The sequence below is a fragment of the Lontra canadensis genome, unplaced genomic scaffold (genome assembly GCF_010015895.1).
Source record: "Lontra canadensis isolate GAN:19392208 unplaced genomic scaffold, GSC_riverotter_1.0 scaffold58, whole genome shotgun sequence".
Lineage (NCBI taxonomy): Eukaryota > Metazoa > Chordata > Mammalia > Carnivora > Mustelidae > Lontra > Lontra canadensis.
Window position 1 is genome coordinate 7,256,803 of NW_022631052.1, and position 18,079 is coordinate 7,274,881.

At 38.3% G+C, this 18,079-nt stretch overlaps 2 protein-coding genes across 4 annotated transcripts in view; one reads left to right on the top strand and one right to left on the bottom strand.

Annotated features, from left to right (window-relative positions):
- TMEM116 (transmembrane protein 116) overlaps window positions 1-15,977 on the top strand; it is a 91,226-nt gene extending 75,249 nt beyond the window's left edge. The window contains exon 11 of one of the 3 annotated variants that reach the window (XM_032876264.1): window positions 15,716-15,977. In XM_032876264.1, coding sequence (XP_032732155.1) covers window positions 15,716-15,769 — 54 coding nt within the window. In that variant the 3' untranslated portion in view covers window positions 15,770-15,977. Of the gene's footprint in view, window positions 1-2,886; window positions 3,001-15,715 lie in introns of those variants that run through there. The other 2 variants (XM_032876265.1, XM_032876266.1) reach the window with 2 other exon arrangements.
- A 505-nt stretch (window positions 15,978-16,482) lies between these two features.
- LOC116878506 (disintegrin and metalloproteinase domain-containing protein 1a-like) overlaps window positions 16,483-18,079 on the bottom strand; it is a 2,373-nt gene continuing 776 nt past the window's right edge. Inside the window, exon 2 of the mRNA XM_032876102.1 lies at window positions 16,483-18,076. Within this exon, the coding sequence (XP_032731993.1) occupies window positions 17,006-18,076 (1,071 nt within the window). The 3' untranslated portion in view covers window positions 16,483-17,005. The remainder of the gene's footprint in view (window positions 18,077-18,079) is intronic.

The window sequence follows — 18,079 nt, forward strand, 5'->3', positions numbered from 1 at the left end:
AAAAAATGGGCAGAAGACATGAACAGACACTTCTCCAAAGAAGACATAAAAAGGGCTAACAGACACATGAAAAAATGTTCATCATCACTAGCCATCAGGGAGATTCAAATCAAAACCACATTGAGATACCACCTTACACCAGTTAAAATGGCCAAAATCAACAAGACAGGAAACAACAAGTGTCGGAGAGGATGTAGAGAAAGGGGAACCCTATTACATTGTTGGTGGGAATGCATGCTGGTGCAGCCACTTTGGAAAACAGTGTGGAGATTCCTTAAGGAATTAAAAATAGAGTTACCCTATGACCCTGCAATTGCACTACTGGGTATTTACCCCAAAGATACAGATGTACTGAAAAGAAGAGCCATCTGTACCCCAATGTTCATAGCAGCAATGGCTGCAGTTGCCAAACTGTGGAAAGAACCAAGATGCCCTTCAACAGACGAATGGATAAAGAAGATATGGCCCATATACACAATGGAGTATTATGCCTCCATCAGAAAGAATGAATACCCAACTTTTGTATCAACATGGACAGAACTGGAGGAGATTATGCTGAGTGAAATAAATCAAGAAGAGAAAGTCAAGTATCATATGGTTTCACTTACCCGTGGAGCATAAGGAATAACATGGAGGACATTGGGAGATGGAGAGGAGAAGTGAGTTGGGGGAAATCAGAGCAGGAGACAAACCGTGAGAAACTGTGGACACTGAGAAACAAACTGAGGGTTTTGGAGGAGGGGAGAAGGGGGTTGGGTGAGCCCCGTGGTAGATATTAAGGAGGGCACGTATTGCACTGGGTGTGGTGCATAAACAGTGAATTTTGGATTACTGAAAAAAATTTTTTTTAAAAACTATTAGAATATAAGGAATATAAAGGAAGATAAAGAAGGTATAATATAAGGAATATAAAGAAAGATAAAACATAATTTAAGCAGAAGTTTTAAATACAGTATATATCGTTCAGAATTTGCCAATAAACTAAATAATAAAGAATGGTATACACACAAAATATAATAGAAACAACAAACTTGATATTTTATACACACATATATGATAATTATTTCCTATAGAAAGTGCATATTCTTATGCCCATTTAAAAACTGTAAAAATCAGTGATGAAAAAAATAATGAATTTTATAATAAACAATTGTTTAAGGGGACATTAGCAAGATGGCAGGATAGTAAGCCCTGGGCCCTCATTTCCCTCAGAAACATATATTAATTGAAAGCTCCCTGTACCCCAGGTGAAAATGCATCCAGACTCTGATTGCTGATAGATTGGGGACACCTTCTTGCCAGAATCCCTACCCCTTTAATAGTGCTATATAATCAGAAGGAGACACCCCCCCAGCTCCCAGCTTCTTTCATGGGAGAGAAGGGGGTTTGTTTGCATTTCCAGCACCCAGATTTTCTGAGAGGGCTCTCCATTGGACTAGCTTCTGCCATGACAGTATTAGAGATCTTACGGGTCTTGCACAGTTTAGCTTCCTTGGGGGAGAACAGAGATGGCAGTTTGGACAGGTAGACATCATATTATCTACCCCCTGCTCAGCACAAAGTGAGAAGATGAAAAATCCCACCTTAGCTTCTCCTTGAGGAGGGAGAGAGTTTATCTATATATCATATACCCCAACTTTTCTAGGACTGCCCCCAAACTGGCATCAGTCTTGCTGGACTTGGAACCTTGATGATCTGATGCAGTATAGTCACCTGGTGAACAGAGATAGATGGTGGTTTGGATTGATGGGCACCATACCTCCTATCTCTGGCTTAGCACAGAGCAAGGAGACAAAAACATAGCTTCCTGCTGCTCCGTGAGGGAAATAAAGAGTTGGTAGAGATGCCCAGAATCTCTGGCTAGATTGATCAGTGGAGGTTTTCTGTATGAGGCCAGTCCATGAAGACTGAGGGAGTTGCCTGCTTTGTTTAATACACAGACACCAACAGAAGAAGTCAAGGAAAATGAAGAATCATGCAGATAAGTTTCGAATAAAGGAGTAAGATAAATCTCTAGAAACAAACTCTAATGAAATGGAGGCATAAGATTCACCTAATAGAGAATTCAAAATAACCATCAAGAAGATGCTTACTGAGGTCAAGAAAATAATGCATGAACAAAGTGAGAATTTCAACACAGTGGTAGAAGATATTTTAAAAAAATACCAAACAGAAATCATGGAGCTGTAGAACACAATAACTGAGCTAAAAAATTCACTAGAAGGGTTCAATATCATAGATCAAGTAGAAGAAAGGATCGGTGAACTCAAAGACAGATCATTGGAAAGAATTCAGTCAGAGGAGCAAAAAGAAAAAAAATGAAATCTTAAGGGACTTAATGGATACCTTGGATAAAAGAGCAACATACACATTATAGGAGGACAGAGGCGGGAAAAAGTAGCAGAAATCTTAAATAAATATAGAGGCTGAAACCTTTGCAAATCTGGAGAAGAAAATGAACATACAGATCCACAAAGACTAGAGAACACCAAACAGGAGTCCACAGATAGCCACACTGAGACATGTCATAATCAAATTGTTAGAAGTCAAAGACAAATGTAAATTAGCAGCAAGAAAAAAGTGACCTATTATATACAAGGGAACATTTATGACTCTAAATGTTTTGGGTTTTTTAAAAAAATATTTTATTTGTTTATTTAACAGAGAGAGAGATCACAAGTAGGTAGAAAGGCAGGCAGAGAGTGAGACGGGGAAGCAGACTCCCCACCAAGCAAAGAGCCCAACACAGGGCTCGATCCCAGAACCTTGAGACCATGCCCTGAGCTGAAGGCAGAGGCCCAACTCACTGAGCCACCCAGGTGCCCCTCTAAGTGTTTTGTTTTGTTTTGTTTTGTTTTGTTTTGTTTTGTTTTGTTTTGTTTTTAGCAGAAGCTTTGTAGACCAAAAAGGAGTTGCATGATATATTCAAACTGAGAAGAACCTTGCCAACCAAGAATATTCTACCTGTCAAAATCATCCATGAAAAACAGAGAGATAAAGAGTTTCTCAAACAAAAGCTGAGGGAGTTCATCATTACTAGAATTGCCCTAAAAGAAATGATAAATGTAGGTCTTCAAGTTGAAAGGATGCTATAAAGCAATACAATATAAGAAAATATGAAACTCATTATAAAAGGCAAATATATAAATACAAAAAACTATACACCTATAATGGTGGTGAGTAAATAAGTTTTAATTGTAGTATAAATTTGAAAGAGAAAAAGTGTTAAAAGTAACTAAAAATATATTAAAAGATGAGCAATGTGAATAGATGCTAACTGTAACGACAATAACAAAGTAGGAGGAGAGGACTTAAATGTTGAGTTTTTTATGTGATTAAGCTTAAGTTGTTATCAGCGTAAAATAAACTCTTCTATTTTATGTAAACCCCAGGGTAACCACACACAAAAAAATCAATTGAAGTTACAAAAGAAAAAAGAAAGGAATAAAACCTGCCAAATACCAAAAATTTAATAAATAAATAATAAATAAATAAAATTTAATAAAACACAAAAGACAGAAGAAAAGGCTGACAAAAGAAACTGCAAGACTAACAGAAAACAGCAAAATGCCAATGGTAAATCCTTCCCTATCAGTAATTACTTTAAATGTAAATTAGGGGCACCTGGGTGGCTTAGTCAGTTAAGTATCCAATTCTTAATTTCGGCTCAGGTCATGATCTCAGTGTCCTGAGATTGAGCCCCATGTCGGACTCTGCTCTGGACATGGAGCCTACTTAAGATTCTCTCTCTCCCTCTGCCCCTCCCCCACCTAAAAATGAAATTAGAAAATACCTAGAGACAAATGAAAATGAAAACACAACATACCAAAACATACAGGATGTAGCAAAATTTTGCCAAATCGGTATTGAGAAAAACAACAAAGCTGGAGGCATCACATTTCCTGATCCCAAAATCTTTTATAAAGCTACAGTACTCAAAACAATTCAGTACTGGCATTAAGGCAGATACACAGACCAATGAAACAAATTCACACTGATGTGGCCAACTGATCTTCGACAAGGGTGCCAAGAATACACAACTGGGAAAGAATAGTTTGTTCAACAAATGATGTTGGGAAACTAGACATCTATATGCAAAAAAATGAAATGGGACCCTTATTTTACACTATACACAAAATCAATTCAATGTGAATTAAACACTTACATGTAAGAACTGAAACCATAAACCTCCTAGAAGGTTTGACATTGGCCGTGGAATAATTTCATAGATATGCTACCAAAAGCACAAGCAACAAAAACAAAAATGAATGGGACTATCACAAGCTAAAAATCTTCTGTACAGCAAACAATCAAGAGATCAAAAAGTCAGAGTGGGAGAGTATTTGCAAATTTGATATCTGATAAGGGGTTCATCTCCAAAATATGTAAGGAATCCTACAACTCAATAGCAGAGTTAATATCCCAATTATAAAATGGGCTACGGACTGAATAGAGATTTATTTCTCCAAAGACGAGATACAAATGGCCAAAAAAAGTATTAAAAACTGTTCAGTATCCTTAATACTCAGGGAAATGCAAATCAAAACTACAATGAGATATCCCCTCACATCTTTTGAGATGGCTGTTATCAACAAAGCAGTGTTGATTAGAGTCTGTTGAAATTAGATCCCTTGCACACTCTTCTGGCAATGCAAAACAGTGTGGCCACTATGGAAAACAATATGGAAGTTCTTCAAAACAATTAAAAATAGAACTATCATATAATTCAGCAATCTCATTTATGGCAGTTATTTAAAAGATTGAAGTAAAGAATGCAAAGAGATACTAAATTTCCTTTGTTCAACATAGCCAAGATTTACAATAACAAGATATAGAAACAAATGTCCAACAGATAAAGAAAATGTGTATACCAAAGAATATTATTCAGTCTTAAAAAATAAGGAACTCCTTCAATATGTGACAACATGGATGAACCTTGATGACATTATGCTAAGTAAGATAGGAAAGTTACAGAAAGATAAATACTGCATAATTCCACTTATATGAGGTATCTAAGCTGAATTCATAGACTCAAAAAGTAGAATGATGGTTGTCATGGGCTGGGGGAAAGGGATATAGGGATTTATTAATCAATGGCATCAAGTTTCAGTTAAGCAAGTTAAGTTAGTTCTAGGTACAATATTGTACCCATAGTCAACAATAATGTATACTACACTTAACATTTTGATAAAAATGGTGTGCTTGGGTGGCTCAAATGGTTAAGCATCCATCTTTGGCTCACGTCATAATCCCAGAGTCCTGGGATCAAGCCCCACATCAGGTTCTTTGCTCAGTGGGGAGCCTGCTTCCCCCTCTCCCTCTGCCTGCTGCTCCCTCTGCTTATGCTCAAATAAATAAATAAAATCCTAAAAAAAAATGTTTAAAATTTTGTCAAAAAAGTAGATTTCTTATGTTGTTACTGCAATAAAAAAATGAATAATTTAGGAATGTATGATATGGGTATGGAAGAGATTTGAAATTATACAAAAATATTTGTGCAAATCTGTTGTCACTAAATTTGAAAAGCTAAAGGAATGGAAGGTTCTATATAGAGTTAAGATAATCATAATACCCTAACTTGATAAAGATAGCATTTTTTTAAGATAGCATTTTTTAACTTGATTATCTATTTTTGGGTATTCAGTTTGAGAAGTTCTTTATAGATCTTAGTTATCAACCCTTTGTCTGTAGCATCATTTGAGAATATCTTCTCCTATTTTCATTGTTTTGTTGACTGTTTTTATTGACATTATTTTGTTTGCTGTGCAGAAGCTTTTTGTCTTGATGAAGTCCCAAAAGTTCATTTTCACTTTTGTTTCCCTTGCCTTTGGAGATGTGTCTTGAAAGAAGTTGCTGTGGCTGAGGGTAAAGAGGTTACTTACTGCCTGTGTTCTCCTCTAGGATATTAATGGATTCCTGTCTCACATTGAGTTCTTTCATCCATTTTGAGTTTATCTTTGTATATGGAACAGAATGGTCAAGTTTCATTCTTCTGTACACAGCTGTCCAATTTTCCCAGCACCATTTATTGAAGAGACTATCTTTTTTCCACTGGATATTTTTTCCTGCTTTGTCGAAGATTATTTGATCGTAGAGTTGAGGGTGCATATCTGGGCTCTCTACTCTGTTCCACTGGTCTATGTGTCTGTTTTGTGCCAGTACCATGCTGTCTTGGTGATCACAGCTTTGTAATATAGCTTGAAATCAGGCAACGTGATGCCCCCAGTTTTGTTTTTCTTTTTCAACAATTCCTTGGTGATTCGGGGTCTTTTATGGTCCCATACAAATTTTAGGACTGCTTGTTCCAGCACTTTGAAAAATGCCAATGGTATTTTGATCAGGATGGTGTTGAAAGTATAGATTGCTCTGGGCAGCATAGACATTTTAACAATGTTTATTCTTCCGATCCATGAGCATGGAATGTTTTTCCATCTTTCTTTGTCTTTTTCAATTTCTTTCATGAGTGTTCTGTAGTTCCTCAAGTATAGATCCTTCACCTCTTTGGTTAGGTTTATTCCAAGGTATCTTAGGGGTTTTGATGCTGTTGTAATGAACAGACACTTCTCCAGTGAAGACATAAATATGGCTAACAGACACATGAAAAAATGTTCATTATCATTTGCCATCAGGGAAATTCAAATCAAAACCACATTGAAATACCACCATATACCAGTTAGAATAGCTAACATGGCAAGAAACAGCAAATGTTGGAGAGGATGTGGAGAGAGGGGACCCCTTTTACACTGTTGGTGGGAATGCAGGTTGGTGCAGCCACTTTGGAAAACAGTGTGGAGATTCCTCAAAAATTTAAAAATAGAGCTACACTATGACGCAGCAATTGCATTACTGCATATTTGCCCCAGAGATACAGATGTAGTGAAAAGAAGGGCCATATGTACCCCAGTGTTCATAGCAGCAATGTCCACAATAGCCAAAACTGTGGAAAGAGCTGAGACGCCCTTCAACAGACAAATGGGTAAAGAAGATGCGGTCCTTATACCCAATGGAATATTACTCAGGCATCAGAAAGGACGAATACCCAACTTTTGTATCAACATGGATGGGACTGGAGGAGATTATGCTGAGTGAAATCAGTTAAGCAGAGAAAGTCAATTATCATATGGCTTCACTTATTTGTGGAGCCTAAGGAATAATATGGAGGACATTAGAAGGAAAGGAAAAGTATATGGGGGAATTGGAGGGGGTGATGAACCATGGTAGATTGTGGACTCCAAGAAAAAAAACTGAGGATTTTAGCGGGGAGGAGGGTGTGGGGATGGGTGAGCCTGGTGGTGGGTATGAAGGAGGGCAGGCATTGCATGGAGCACTGTGTGTTATGCGCAAACAGTGAATCTTGGAACACTGTGTCAAAAACTAATAAAGTATTGTATGGTGACTAACATAAAACAAAAAAAAATAAAAATAAAGCTTTGATAAAGAAAGATGACATTTTTTAAGTCAGGGACAAATCTCACTTATTCTGAATGCGGATACAAACAAAAAGATATATTACAAATCTTGTGAATTGGAGGAAAATACCATGCTCAAAAATAATTAGTGCCAGAAACATAACCATGAATTTGGCATTAAGAAATAATCATACTCCACATCTAAAACTAATGATACACTATATGTTAACTAACTGAATTTAAATAAAATAAGTTAAATTAAAAAAATGGTTCATCATAATTCATCACAAAAACGTAAAGGAGGGGGCGCCTGAGTGGCTCAGTAGGTTGGGGCCTCTGCCTTCAGCTCGGGTCATGATCCCGGGGGCCTGGGATCGAGCCCCACATGGGGCTCTCTGCTCAGCAGGGAGCATGCTTCCCTTCCTCTCTCTCTGCCTGCCTCTGCCTACTTGTGATCTGTCAAATAAATAAATAAAAATATTTTTTAAAAAAACGTAAAGGAGAAAAATATGAACATAAGAATACATGCCAAAAAATTGTTAAAATTCACCACCTATTCCTATTTTTGAAAATTTCATGGGAACACAAAAATACTACATAAACATAGTGAAGACTGTTTACCAAAATCTAATGGCAAATAACATTTTAATTATTGAGGGGTGCCTGGGTGACTCAGTGAGTTAAGCCTACTTTTCTTGTTTGGTTTTGTCAAATTGGCTCACTATGCTTCCCAGAGAATTCTGCTTGTTAGGGTTTTTCTTATTCTGGGGTCCAGTTGGCATCTCATTACTCTGATTTCTGCTTGACACATACTAATACCACTTCGGTCTTGGAGCTGTCAGTAGTTTGTCTTCATCTACGCATACTTTGGGGTTTGTGAGATGCCTTATCAGCTTTTGTTGTTATTCATAAGTTTTGATTTTACCGTCCTAGTGCTTTGTCTTTATGGAGTGATTTAAGGAGGTTCTGAAAAGGAGTGCTGTGCCACTTTCTACAAATCTCCCTTCCTTTCTCGTAATTAAATATGTTTCCTAACCATTAAAAAGTAGGATGTTGCATTGTATGATAAATAATTTTTCCATGGACTGCGATATGAAGCCTTACTCAAAAAGTTTTTGTTTTCATTTTTGTTTTGTTTTTAAACCTAGAAAACCTGAATTCAAGTCCCAGTTTGGTTATTTGCACATTTTTATTTTTGTTATTTAATCTTTTTGAGCATCAGCTTCTTGTTTGTAAAGTGGAAATAACAATATATGAGATTTGTTGATTGTTCAACAGCATTTCTAGAAATGCTTTGCAAAGTAAAAAGTGTGAGGCAAATACAAAATATTGTTACTTCCTTCAAAGTTTCCCTTTTGACTAAGAACTTTCTCGGGATTTCCCCTTTACCATGCAAGTTTTTTCCCAGAAAGTGTTTTTTTTTTTTAATTTAAGGAGAATACAACAAAGTTCATACTATATCATCGGGAATATTTGACCCATCATAGAGGCTCAGTGAATCAGCCAGGAATGAAATCCTTTGAAGAAATGACAGTGCCATCCCCAGATATCGTGATTCTGCTTTATTTGAATTACATCAAATATAGTAAGCATTTATAATGCCCAGGATCCCACCAGAGCACTTCTTTTGAAGACTTTTGTGTAAAATGGACCCATCTCCAAAATATAATGAGTTTTTTAAAGCATTATACTATTTATGTTATACATATACTTATGAACATAAAACAATACCCTATATTTTCTACCTAAACTGATAATAATGGTTCCCAATAGGGAGGACTGGGGAGACGTGATTAAGAGAGATTTAGCCATATATTTAATGTTCTTCACTTTAAAAAATAGCTTTACTGGGGCATCTCAGTGACTCAGTCAGTTAGCAGCTGCCTTTGGCTCAGGTCATGATCCCAGAGTCCTGGGATCAATCCCTACATCAGGCACCCTGCTCAGTGGAGAGCCTGCTTCTCCCTCTCCTGCCTGCCACTCTTCCTGCTTGTACTCGCTGTCAAATAAATAAAGAAAATCTTTTTAAAAAATAAAAATAGCTTTATTGATGTATAATTAACATACTAAAAAAATTCACCCATTTAAAGCTTTTAATTCAGGGCGCCTGGGTGGCTCAGAGGGTTAAAGCTTCTGCCTTCAGCTCAGGTCATGATCCAAGGGTCCTAGGATCAAGCCCCACATCAGGATTTCTGCGCAGCAGGGAGCCTGCTTTCCTTCCTCTCTCTCTGCCAGCTTCTCTGCCTACTTGTGATCTCTGTCTGTCAAATAAATAAATAAAATCTTTAAAAAAAATAAAGCTTATAATTCAGTGGTCTTAGAATATTTACAGATTGTGCAGCCACCATCATAATCTAATTTTAGAACTTTTTTATTACTCCCCATTCTCTCCCCTAAGCTTCTTCTACATATACTTTCTTTGATTTACCTATTTCAGACATTAATATAGATGAATTCATACAATATGTGAACTTTTGTGACTGGCTTTTTTTACTTAGCATAATGTTTTCCTTTTTGGTGGCTGAGTAATACATATATATGCATATATATGTATATGTATATATCACATCTTCTTAATCCATTTATCAATTGATGCCAATTCTAAAATGTATATGGAACCAGGAAAAACCCTAAATAGCCAAAGGAATGTTGAAAAAGAAAACCAAAGCTGGAGGCATCACAATTCTGGATTTTAAGTTGTATCATAAAGCTATAATCATCAAGACAGTATGGTACATGCACAAAGGTGTGGAGTCCGAAAAATTAAGACCATCCCACCTCAGGTTTAGCCTTAGCATAAGTACAGACACCTCAGACCCCATGCCAAGGGCTGAACTTTTCCCCACCCTGCCTTAGTAAGCCCCACCCTTCTTTAGTTCCAGGAAGGCCCACCCTGCTTTGGTTCCAGAGACCCCCCACCTTGCTTTGGTTCCAGGAATCCCCACCCTGCTTTAGTAACAGGAACCCATAAATACCCCTGCTTTAACTAAGCTCGGGGTCCAAGTCCCTATTCCGCTGTGTCGGGTATACTTGAGCCCAAGCTTAAGCTTGTCAAATAAACTCTCGTGTGATTGCATCGGTGCATGGCTCCTTGGTGGTCTCTCAGAGGTGAAAACTCAGGCATAACAAAAGGTAGACACAGATCAGTGGAGCAGAACAGAGAACTTAGAAATGAACCCTCAGCTCTCTTAAAGCAGGAAAGAATAACCAATGGAAAAAAGTCTCTTCCACAAATGATGTTGGGAAAACTGGACAGCCACGTGCTGAAGAATGAAATCAGATCCCTTTCTTAAACCACACACAAAAATAAACTCAAAATAGATGACAAACCTAAATGTGAGGCAGGAATCCATCAAAATCCTAGAGGAGAACAGGCGGCAACCTCTTTGACCTTGGCTGCAGCAACTTCTTACTGGACATGTCTCCAGAGGCAAGAGAAACAAAAGCAAAAATAAACTACTAGGACTTCATCAAGATAAAAGGCTTTTGCACAACAAAGAAAACAGTCAACAGAACTAAAAGGCAACCTACAGAATGGGAGAAAATATTTGCAAATGGCTTATCAGATAAAGGGCTAGTATCCAAAGTCTATAAAGAACTTCTCACACACAACACCCAAAAAGCAAAAAAATCCAGTCAAGAAACGGGCAGAAAACATGAATAGACATTTCTCCAAAGAAGACATAGAAATGGCTAACAGACACGTGAAAAAGTACTCAACATCACCTAGCATCAGGGAAATAGAAATCAGAACCACAATGAGATACCACCTCACACCAGTCAGAATGGCTAAAATTAACAACTCAGGAAACAACAGATGTTGGTGAGGATGTCGCGAAAGGGGAACCCTCCTACACTGTTGGTGGGAATACAAACTGGTACAGGCACTCTGGAAAACTGTATGGAGGCTCCTCAAAAAGTTAAACATAGAGCTACCCTATGACCCAGCAATTGCACTACTAGGTATTTATCCAAAGGATACAAATGCAGTGATCTCAAGGGGCACATGCCCCCCATTGTTTATAAGCAGTACTATCCACAGTAGTCAAAATATGGAAAGAGCCCACATGTCCATCAACTGATGAATGGACAAAGAAGATGTGGTATATATACACAATGGAATATAACTCAGCCACCAAAAAGAATGCACTCTTGCCATTTGCAACAACATGGATGGAACTAGAGGGTATTATGCTAATCAAAATAAGTCAGAGAAAGACAAATATCATACGATTTCATATGTGGAATTTAAGAAACAAAACTGATGAACATAGGGGAAGGGAAGGAAAAAATAAGGTAAGCTAAAAACAGAGAAGGAAGTGTTGGGTCCCCCCAAAATTGGGTACCCCAATAATGGGTCCATGATTAAAGGAGCGAGACTGATACAAAGTGAAGGTTAAGCAAAGCTTTATTTCGCGCCAAGCATCAGGAATCAGACCGACTGTCAAACAGACGGGTCGGGGCTGCCCCTACCCAGAGGACGACCCCTCCCTGCTTTCCAGACTAACTTTTATAGAGCAAAGGCCATGTGGTTGGGCCTGGCCACACACAGGTGGCCAATGAGATTGTAACACACACACAGGAAACTCCACAGTGATGCTAGGCAACCAATTGAATTACAATTTACCCTAGTAGACATTTGAACCAGCCTATCACCTAGTTCAGAATTGGTGCCCAAAAGGTGCCCAAAGGGTGGGGCCTATACTCCTTGGTAGCTAGGAGACCGTAGGTGCCCCCACTGATTGAATACCTCCACCTGGCCTGACCCACCCTTGTATTTGGACTTTGTTACCTGGGACTGGTTTCCCGGACTTGCTTTTAAGTAAGTTCCCCTGGGGGGGGCAAGGTCAATTTAAGTTTTACAACAAAATGGCAGTTCCACCGGGGTGGGCCGCTCTGGCTGAATAGGCCCTTACAGAAGCAAAGCGTAAGTGACTCTTAATGATAGGGAACAAACTGGACACCTGTGTGGACTCAGTCATTTAAGTGCCTTCAGCTCAGGTCATGAGCTCAGAGTCCTGGGATGGAGCCCCACACTGGACTCCCTGCTCTTCAAGGAGTTTGCTTCTCCCTTTCCCTCTGACCCTCCCCACCCCGTTTGGCTCGTGTTTTCTCTTGCTCTCTATCTCTCAAATAAACAGATAAAATCTTTTTTATTTATTTATTTTTAAGATTTTATTTATTTATTTGACAGAGGGAGAGAGAGATCTCAAGTAGGCAGAGCCCCACACAGAGAGAGAGGGGGAAGCAGGCTCCCCGCCGAGCAGAGAGCCCGATGTGGGGCTCGATCCCAGGACCCTGAGATCATGACCTGAGCGGAAGGCAGAGGCTTAACCCACTGAGCCACCCAGGCACCCCGATAAAATCTTTTTTAAAAAATAGGGAACAAACTGAGTTGTTGGAGGGGAGGTGAGTGGGGGCATTGAGTAAAATGGGTGATGGACATTAAGGAGGGCACTTGATGAAATGAGCACTGGATGTTATATGCAAGTGATGAATCACTAAATTCTATCCCTGAAACTAATACTACACATATGTTAACTAACTTGAATTTAAATAAAATCTAAAATAAAAAATAAAGGCTTCCACAGTAAAGGAAACCATCAATAAAGTGAAAATGCAGCTACTGAATAGAAGAAAGTATTTGCAAATCATGTACTTAATAAGGGGTTAATATCCAAAATATGTAAAGAACTCCAACAACTAAATAGCAATAAAACAATCCAAATAAAAAATGGGCAGAATAGACATTTTGCAGAGAAGGCATACCAGCTGGCAAACAGGTCCATAAAAAGGAACTCAGGACCACTAATCATCAGGGAAATACAAATCAAAGCTACAATGAGATATCACACTACACATGTTAGAATGGTTATTATCAAAGACATGGAATAACAAGAGTTGGCTAGGATGTAGACAAAAGGGAACCCTTGTGCACTGTTGGGGGAAGTATAAATAGGTGCAGCCACTATGAAAAACACTATGGAGGTTCCTCAAAAAATTATAAAGAGAACTATGATATGATTTAGCAATTCCACTACTGGCTATCCAAAGGAAATGAAAACACTAAATTGAAAAGATCTCTGTACCTCCATATTCGTGGAGCATTATTTACAATAATCAAGACATGGAAGCAAGCTATGTGTTTATCATTGGATGTATGGATAAAGAAATATATATATTTATATATACATATAAAATATCTAATATATACCTATATATAAGGGAATGGTATATGTAATATATATACAATATTATTGAGCAATAAAAAAGAAAGAAATCTTGCCATTTATAACAATATGAATGGATCTTGAGAGAATTCTGGTAAGTAAAATAAGTCACTAGAGAAAGACCAATACCATATGATCTCATCTGTATGTGGAATCTAAAAACAAGCAAAAAGCAAAAATATCTCATAGATACAGGGAATAAGTTGCCAGAGGCAGGGCATGAGAGGGTTGGTGAAATGGGTGAAGGTGACTAAAAAGTACAGACTTTCAGTTAGAATAAATAAGTCCTGCGGATATAATATATAGCATGATGACTAATTAATACTGTATTGTGTATTTGAAAATTGCTAAGAGAGTTGAATTTAAAAGTTCTCATCATAAGAAAAATAATTTTAACTGTGTGGTGACGGATGTTAACTAGACTTACTGTGGTAACCATTTCACAGTATTTGCAAATACAAATCATGTTGTACACCTGAAACTAATATGTTATATGTCAATTATATTTCAATAAAAATAAGCTTAAAAATGAACTTTGAACATACAAAAAGCTGAATTTTTATCAAACTAACATATGTCTTTGTTGTGGGCATAATTACATTCATGTGAGGTTATGAAGATATGATCTGGGATTTCAATAAATTATTATTTTTTAAAGTTTCTTGGGGCCCCTGGGTTGTTAAGCGTCTGTCCTCAGCTCAGGTCACGATCCCAGGGTCCTGGGATCGAGCCCCACATCGGGCTCCCTGCTCAGTGGGAAGCCTGCTTCTCCCTCTCCCACTCCCCCTGCTTGTGCTCCCTCTCACTGTGTGTGTGTCTCTCTCTGTCAAGTAACTAAATAAAATCTTGAAAAAATTAAAAAAGTTTCTTTTGCCTTTCACTGGGCCCCAGAGAATGTGGTGGAGTCTTATTCCAGGCAACAAGGATATTCTCACAAGCAGTCCTGCAGAATTAAGAGAGGATGTTGTGTCAGGTCCGAGGGGAGAAATGGCCTAAGTCTACCATTAAGGCATAACCCCTGGACTCCAGGAGCACTAATACGTATCTTCAGCACCCACATTTTTCTTTTCCACTTTGCAATTTCCCTTTGCTCCAAAATCTGGATTAAAATTGTAGAGCCTGGATGCGGCCGTGCTTTGAGGAATTAAGGGCCTGGTTCTCTGATGGCCTGAGGCAGCACAAAAGGGACAATAGCTGCACAGGAAAGACAGGTAAAAGGTAGCAGTAAGTCACCATTAGGGGAGCAGGTGGCTGGTGATTGCTGACACAGATGATTGGAACACGCAAGCATTCATCAGAATCCCCCAGATGTAAGGGGGAGAGGAATCAGATGAAGAGGTATACTTCCTAGAGGCAGTCAGACATAATGCAGAACTGTTGTCACCTGAGCTTTATAAGAAACTGACCCTTAAATGTGGAGATTTCACAACCCAAGTTACATCTAACTTTTTTCCTGCCCACATTAAAACTGGCCTCCTCCCCTACCATAGTCTACCCTAATGTGGGTAACACTTCATTTCCTGGAAATCAAGACCTGATAAACTTTTTATTATTTACTTGACAATTTATAAATGTTTAGCAATCAGGGTGCCAGGGTGGCACAGTTGGCTAAGCATTTGACTCTTGGTTTCAGCTCAGGTTGGGATCTCAGGGTCCTGGGATCAAGTGCCCTATCAGGCTCCAAGCTCAGCAAAGAGTCTGCTTAGGATTCTCTCTCCCCCTCTTCCCCTCTTCCCTCTCTAATATGAGTAAATTTTTAAAGTTTAGTATCAATATTGCCTCTTACTAAGATTTTGGTTGTGTTAAGGAGTAGCAAGAGGCATTCTGCAAAGGGAATGAATCTGGCCCTGTATTTTAAGGTTAGCTCCAGTAAACTACTCATGTGATAGACATTTATTAAGCATTTACAATATGCTGAGTCCAAGCACTGAATAGGAAGACAACATGCTCTTCCATAATGTCAGGATGTAATAGGAGAAAAGACATTTTCATCAATAATAATGACACAATTTGAGAACTCATAATAGAGGTCAATTAGGGACATATTGAGTGCTTTCTCCATCATTTTTACCACAGGAAAAAGCCCATGAGGGAGTGGAGAATGGAGATGGAGTCATACGAGAGGAGTGATACAGGTTCCACCACTGACCAGTTCTGGAGCAAATTTTCTTTGCTTCCTCATGAATAAGATGGAGATTTCATAGGGAAGTTGGGAGGATTAAATTGAGAAAATGAATGTGAAGTATTTAACATAGTTCCTACCACAGAATGAATAACAATATTATATTTGCTTTGTGCTTCTTCATAGAGAAGTATCTACCACCTCTAAGCTCCTTTGCCTATAATTGGAGAGATTCCTTCTGATATGAGTCAGCAAGTTATTATTTCAATAAATTAAAAAAACAGAAAAGACAAAATTTTAGTTTTATACATATACTTAGCACTATGGTATGTTGGGGTGTGTATACTGTTAGAAAATAAGCTTAGTTTTTTGAGTCTAGGTGATGCTCATCAGACATGAGACATTTAGAGGTCTGAAATTCATCCCATGAAGATTAGTAATGAGTAAAGTTTATGAAATCTGCTCTAGAACAAAAATAAATGAAACCTTTTAGGTGAAAGGGAATATGGCTCTATGAAATTCTTGGAAATGCTGGGAAGTAAACTGGATATACATACATCATGTTAAACACCTGCCAGATTTGAAAAGGCAGATGATTTTAACACTTGCCCCTTGACCTCGGGACAATCAGGGTCTTCTGGCTTCCCAGGTGTAGTACCTCCCACAGAGTCCCAGAACAAAATGGACTCAATAACTATGCCAAGTGGAATCTGAAGAGATGTATAATCTGAATAGGGTTTTATTTATTTTTATGTTTAAACACTCTTCATTTAATGAATGTACATTTATAAGGCAAATTAAAATGACCACACAAACAACTACCCTCATAATAGGTAGTGGTTACTTACAAAGTGAAAGTAATAAATGCAGGCAAATGCAGTAGTACATGTCAAACAACTTAGATGAGAGATGGCATGTACTAAAAAAGTTTCTGGTGAATGGAAAAATTGGCCCAAAACAAATACATTGATGTCTACAGATGCATGTGAAGAGTTCAAATGAAATGTGGAAAAGAAAAAGTAAAATATTTAATATATTAAATAAATAAAAGCTTAATTACTAAAATGAGTTCCAAAAGTGGATGAATCCCTCCTCCTACATTATTGTATTTTTATAGATGATATATTTTTATTCAGATCCCATCCCCAAGCCATCAATTCCCACTTCACTTGTACTTCCCTGAGCCTCATTCCCACTCAGTGCTTGAGATGTTTGATATATTTAGCTTCTTCCTCTCACTACTTTTATGGCTCTGATTCTTCCTCTTCTTCCTCTTCTTCCTCTTCTTCCTCCTCTTCCTCTTCTTCCTCCTCTTCCTCTTCTTCTGGCTGAACCTCTTCTGCTGCCTCTTCTGAACCCTTTTCTTTGGGCTCTGGAGGAGCTTTTCTTGAATGTTTACACAAAAGGGTGATAAAAGCAGTTACTAATATTAATAGCAGGAAAAAAAGTATGAGAAATATTATGCTCCTATTGTTTATGAAATGTTCATGTTTGGCAACATTGACGGCACTTTCAGATTCCCGTTGTACAATAGGAGAGCCACTGTCCACACTACCCCCAGTTCCTATAGTTGTGCAGTCAGGAGGGGCATAGCCAGCCTCACAATGGCAGTGCTTTAAATTGTTGCAAACTCCTTTCCCATTACACATTCGTCCTGGTTCACAGTCGTAGTTCAGCACAGCATGATCAATGCAGGAGTAATTCAGACAGATTTTTTCTGGAGCACAACGTGTGCCAGCATCCACATCTCCATCATCAGGGATATCAGTATTATTATAGGCATCCATGCTCCAGCACCAGTCATCCCTATGAGGCACCTGGATCATTGTGTGCATGGGTTTGACCACTGGTATATTTTTAACATTTGTACATATAATTTTCCCACAATATATATTTTCAGCTGTACACTTTACATATTCCTGGTTATCTGAAGTGGGAAGGCCACAGTTTCCAAACCGGTCCCCTTTAGTGTTCATGGAAATATAACAGTCTTCTGGGGCTGACCTTGCAGGGTATCCAAAAACGTTTACACATTGAAAATCAGCAGTCTTGCACAGACCTTCAATGCAATAGTGAACTCGTTCACAAGGTGTACCATCTTGCTTGTATGTGTTGGTGGGGCATCTGTCAGAGTTACCATCACAATACTCTGGGAGGTCACACTCTCCAAAAGGAGAACGGCACATGATTCCCTTTTCTAGAAATCCACACGTTTCATTACAGCAAGGTCCAGAACTACACAGTGCTGTTGCCTTCAGCCTACATGTTTCATCACAGCAGAGGTTATTACCACAGTCAGGTCCACAGTCACACTCCTC